The following is a 5553-nucleotide window of genomic DNA, read 5'->3' as shown; positions in this document are numbered from 1 at the left end:
CTGCTGACTGCTGTGCACGGACGTGTACACATCAAGTCATTCAAACAAATACTATCATGTATATCTATACATGATAGTAATACATCACGTTTTATGCACAATATTTGATGACTGGAGATGATCATGATGATGAAGGCAATCCCCATTGTCGTCCTCCTCCTCATCATCATCCTCATCATCCCCTCCTCATCGAATGCAGCACCAATTTCCCACCATTCTAGACACAATTCCCATATTCTAATAGAACACACTATTTCTAGTATACATTGTTATATTTACATTTACATCTAGGGCATTAAGCAGACGCTTTATCCAAAGTGACTTACAATTAGTACATTTGTTAGAAAGAAAAGAAACAATATATCGCTGTTGGTACAGTAAGTAACGCATGTTCATAGAACGTGCCAAGCACTAACAATTGCTAGCTTAACCCATTTCCCGTGTACAACAAAGCTAGCTTGGATAAGATGCTACACAACTAAGTAATTTTTTTAAGGGCCAGGATGTACAACATACAATAAGTGCATACATTAAGTGCCAGGACGCACAGCATACAATAAGTCCGTACATTAAGTGCCAGGACATACAATCAATAAGTGCATACATTAAGTGCCAGGACGTAAAACATACAATAAGTGCTTAGGAGCGGTGGGAGGGATAGGCTATGCAGAGTCTATGCTACTCTATTTCTATGCTATTCTATCCAAAGGTAATGAGTAAGCACATTTCTCTTCTTGATCTAGAGCAGGACTTCTGACCAAGCTCATACCTCGTGTTATGAATACACTAATAGGTATTGGAGTAAAACGTTATTGACGTTGAAAGACAGTTTCTATTGATCAATATATTGTTAGTGACGTTGAAAACAAAGAGTAGCTGGAGGTCATTCACAGTGCTGACCCTGTCCCCAAAGGAAATAATTAAAGTCCCTCATGTTGACATCGTTGGCATGGCGACGTTAACTGCTAGAAAGAGTGTTTTGTTGTGTGTTGTTGTTGTTGTTGTTGCTGAGGTCAGGCATTCACTTTATACCGGAGAATTTGCTATCAGCTCCTGTGTGGCAGATACTGAATGCAGTGGCGAGCGGGAACTTTTCACGCAGGTCAGGCTGATGAGACCTCCAAAGACGGGGGTTCTCACAAAGCGCAGGCGGGAGATATGCTGAACACCAGCCCTTCAGTGTAGATTCACAGAGAGATCGAAACATGGCTGCACAAAAAAACAAATCATTGTGAATTACGTTTTTATGTATAAAGTTTGCTACTTAAATAAACATTGAAAATCATTTTCAATATGAAAAATGTACTATTTAAGTTTAATGTTTGCTCCTTAAAAGTTATAAGTGAGTTGATTTAATGTTGTTTTGTTATCGCCACTCGTTCTGGATCTCTGACCTTTTTAAACAATCTGATGCAGACATTTTGAGAAATATGAGAGCCCTTTCTCTTTAGCATGAGGTTAAAGATATAAATTGCTCACAATACTGTCGCAATTTATAACAATGCAGAGCGATGAATATTTCGGAGGATGTGTGTGTGTACTCAGTGGTTTGTGTGTTCACACCAACAGAACACGGCCATTAATGAGCTGAAGAGACAGGCCTGGGAGGAGGTGGCCGGCGGTGTCAACGCACTCGGGGAGGGAGAGCAACGCACAGCTGCCGAGGTGCGTGTGTGTGCGTCTGACGAGGGCGTGTTTGTGTGTTCGTTTTCAGCTCAGATTCTGGCTCTAAATGTTGACAATATTTGTTGATTTTCTTTTTTGTATTTTGAACAATGTGTGAACAGAAAACATACACGCACTAAGGGAGGAAGAAAAATAAAAATTCCCCTAAAAACATCCTCAATAAACCTCAAATGAGTGCAACGTGGATGGGGTCATCATCCATCGATGGATTAAACTGAAGGTATGAATGAAACCACCCTCCTCTGTCTCCACCTTGCAGGTGAAGCGCCGGTACCTGGACTGGCGTACGCTGATGAAGAGGAAGCAGCTGCGGGCCGAGCTCTCGGTGTGCCTCTCCTCCGCCTCCTCCCTGGCTCTCAAGGAGGAAGGCGAGCGCTCCTCCCCCGAGCACGACGCCGCCATGCTGGGGTCGGCCTGCGATCAGCTGCTGGATCTCTCGGGCTTTCCCAAGGACCACCATTGCAATTGGCAGGAGCTGGTGGCTCTAGGGGAGCCCAGCGGGCACACGATGATGAGCGTGTCCGGGGTGAAGATAGAGGAGGACGCCAGTGAATACAGGGTACATCAGAGCCTATGGTCAAAAAGTAGAAATCTAAAAGACGTACGGGCGTTGATCATTGAGTCATTGAGTTTCCTGTAATTACAATCTGGAGATTCATTTGTGGAAAAAAAGAATGAACCTTTCTCCAGGATCATTTATTGATGAGTTGCATTGAGTTACTAATGCGTTTTGGACAACAGTGTTTTCAGACTCTTTTCCATTTTTCCAAACATGCTTATTCAGCTTTCTTTGTCTCACCATTTGTCTTCTTTGAGACAATTAATTGATCATTAAATACAAGTGGTATTCCAATACTCATGCATAGGGTTCAGAGCTCCCCTGGACTCTGCATAGCCACTGCCTACCACCTCCCACCCCTCTTAAGCACTTATTATATGTTGCGCGTCCTGGCACTTAATGCATGCACTTACTGTATGTTGTACGTCCTGGCACTTAATGTATGCACTTATTGTATGCTGTACGTCCTTGCACTTAAAAACAGTACTTAGCATTGTGTAGCATCTTATGCTAGCTAGCTTTGTTGTATATGGGGAATGGGTAAACCTAGCAATTATTGGTGCTTGGTACTTGGTTCTATGAACATTCTTACTGTACCGACAGTAAGAATGTAACCTTCTTACTTACTGTAAGTCGCTTTGGATAAAAGTGTCTGCTAAATGCTCACAATGTAAATGTAAATAGGGCTCAAATTTTAGGGCTGTAAAATTTGATTTAGTGTACCAGCTATCCGAAATTACACTCTTAAAATGGTTCTAATTTCTGAGCATAACTGTCCAAACGTAAAGTTCTGCATTGCTTTGTATATCCACAAAGGTTATATGGATATTCAACATTCTCTCTTTTTCTTCTTTCTCTCTTTCTTTCTTTGTTTTCTCTCTCTTTTCACTCCCCCCCCCCCCCTCCAGACGGACAGCGACCGGGAAGGGGCGGACGGCGACGGCGAGCTGGATGAGGACGACTGCTTCCCCGCCCTGCTGGGGGAGATGGGGTCGCGCGGCGAGGTCTGCGGCCCCGACGTCTACTGCCACATCGACGAGCTGGGCACGCTGGCCTCCTCGTCCTCCTCCTCCAAGGCCCCCACCTCCACCACCCCCACCCCCAACAACATCAGCACCACCCACCGGGACTACCCCCCGGCTGGCCACTGCGGCGACTACGCGGGGCTGGAGGGTCCGCAGCCGCCCCCGGGAGAGGCGGCGGCGGCGGCGGCGGCGGCGGCGGCATCGACCGCGGCCCTCCTCGCCATGGAGAAGCAGCGCCTGGAGCTGGAGCGGCAGCGGCTGGCGGTGGAGACGCAGCGGCTGGCCGTGGAGCGGGAGCACCTGGAGGTGGAGCGGGAGCGGCTGCAGACGGAGCGGGAGCGCTGCCACGTGGAGCAGGAGCGGCTCCGCACGTTGACGCTGGGCCGGACCCGGTTCCCCTCGGAGGGGCCGGCGCAGCAGGGCCCGCCGTCCTCGTCGACGGCGCCCGACGGGAGGCCGGATCTGGCGGGCGGAGGCGGGGACGGGGACGCGGGCGGCGGCGGGGACGGCGGCGCCGGCGGCGGTGTCGGAGGTGGTGGGGGTCCGGGGCGGTGGGCCGGGTCAGTGGCTGCAACGGAGCTGGAGACGGAGAGGCTGAGGCTGGACAAGGAGCGGCTGCAGCTAGAGAAGGAGAGGCTGCAGTTCTTCAAGTTTGAGTCGGGCCGGCTGCAGGTGGAGCGCGAGCGCCTCCAGGTGGAGAAGGAGAGGATGCTGCTGCAGAAGGAGCAGCAATAGGAGGTGCAGGGATGGGCGGGGAATCTACGTTTATCTGGCCTTAAGCACAGTGTTCACGATGGGTTTGTTATTAATGACTCATAATGACTCATTTTGACTGTTATTTATTTATTTGTTCAAGTTTTTTTTTAAATGATGACATTTTAGGAAATTGCATAGAAAATATCCTCCTCTCCTGCTGTACAATAAATTGGAGACAAATGCTTGTCACGTGCTAAAAGCAAAGATGTGCCTTGCAATGCCTTCACATACAGTTAAAAAGGGGGTTTGAATAGCAAGGTATTTTCTACATTTTGTCTTTTAACGTTGTTGTAGTGTGTGACTTGCCATCTTAGTAGACACACACGTTCTCCTACCTTTAGCCAAGTGGCTACTTGCTTGATTGGTTGGTGATTGGCAAAGGCTTGATCCATAAACTCTAACCGGCCATTAAACAGTCTTTTCTCTTTGATTATACTCAACCACAATGTACGATGTCTGTCTCCATTTTAAATATTTATGATTATCTTTTTAAAATGTGAATTCAAACGTAGTCCATACATGGTTCATTCATTCCTCTCTTTATATAGTGTATGGTTTATATAGTGATTGCTATTGACTTACAGGTGATGTATATACAGCTATACAACATAAAATTTCAAAAGAGACGATTCTTGTTGAGTATGACGGTAATTGAAACGATAAAAAAGATGTGAAGTGTAATCAAATGTAAGAAATACTGTCAGATGGAAGGTTGTATGGCTATACACATATTGTAAAAGTTGTAAAGTTGTGTGTCCGTTTTTCCAAAACTGTTTGTTCTGTGTTTGTTCAGTTCTCATGTTTTTAAATCCTGCCCGCAGAGGTGGGGATGTGTGTTTTTTAATGAATGCCAACCCTGGATTGTTAATTGTGTGTGTGTGTGTGTGTGTGTGTTCTGTTGATTGAAATAACAAAATATCAGCATATTACCTACAGTTGCAAAATCACATTTTGTTACCGCATGTGTAAAGTACAATGTTGCACCAAGCACAACATATTGGAATATCACTGACGCATGCACTATTTACTTGCAACAAAGGCAATAGTGCCTTGTTTACGACATATTTTGATACCACATTCTCAAAAATGTTAATTTTGTATATTTTTTTTACCAACTCAGTTGTCCCAGTTATACCTGTTTGTATTTTGTGATTGTACAATGGTGTTGTGGGAGTGTGTATGGATGATGGCTTGCTACAGCAGCCTTATCTGGCGCAGTCTGATTGGACTCTGGGGTTGCACACAGATGTGAAATTTAATTTATTGTTTGAATTAGTGTTTGGAATTGGCTTGTATTTTGTTTTCTTTTTATAATATGTAAAGTTCCTGATGGATCATTTGTTGGCCAGTTATTGTAAAGACCAACAGCATCATTTAAATACACTTTTGTATCACCTGTGCTGTTGCATTATATAGACAAAGTCTCTTTCAAAAACAAAAATTATTTGAAAGAGGTTGAAATAAAGCGATTTTTAAACCAACCTTCAAAAGCCGGTTATTTTATGTTATTGTTAGGCTGTCATGCTT

General features: G+C 45.1%; 1 protein-coding gene across 1 annotated transcript in view; it reads left to right on the top strand.

Moving 5' to 3' along the window:
* msantd4 (Myb/SANT-like DNA-binding domain containing 4 with coiled-coils) overlaps positions 1-4092 on the top strand; it is a gene marked incomplete at its 5' end in the record, with an annotated part of 5148 nt that extends 1056 nt beyond the window's left edge. Inside the window, 4 exons of the mRNA XM_079733719.1 lie at positions 1065-1102; positions 1570-1665; positions 1946-2245; positions 3154-4092. Of these exons, the coding sequence (XP_079589845.1) occupies positions 1065-1102; positions 1570-1665; positions 1946-2245; positions 3154-4005 (1286 nt within the window). The 3' untranslated portion in view covers positions 4006-4092. The remainder of the gene's footprint in view (positions 1-1064; positions 1103-1569; positions 1666-1945; positions 2246-3153) is intronic.
* Positions 4093-5553: the final 1461 nt, after the last annotated feature.

The sequence above is a fragment of the Pollachius pollachius genome (genome assembly GCF_949987615.1).
Source record: "Pollachius pollachius genome assembly, chromosome: 3".
In the NCBI taxonomy this organism is placed as follows: domain Eukaryota; kingdom Metazoa; phylum Chordata; class Actinopteri; order Gadiformes; family Gadidae; genus Pollachius; species Pollachius pollachius.
The sequence above is the reverse complement of the archived record's forward strand: the minus strand, read 5'-3'. Positions and strand labels throughout refer to the sequence as shown.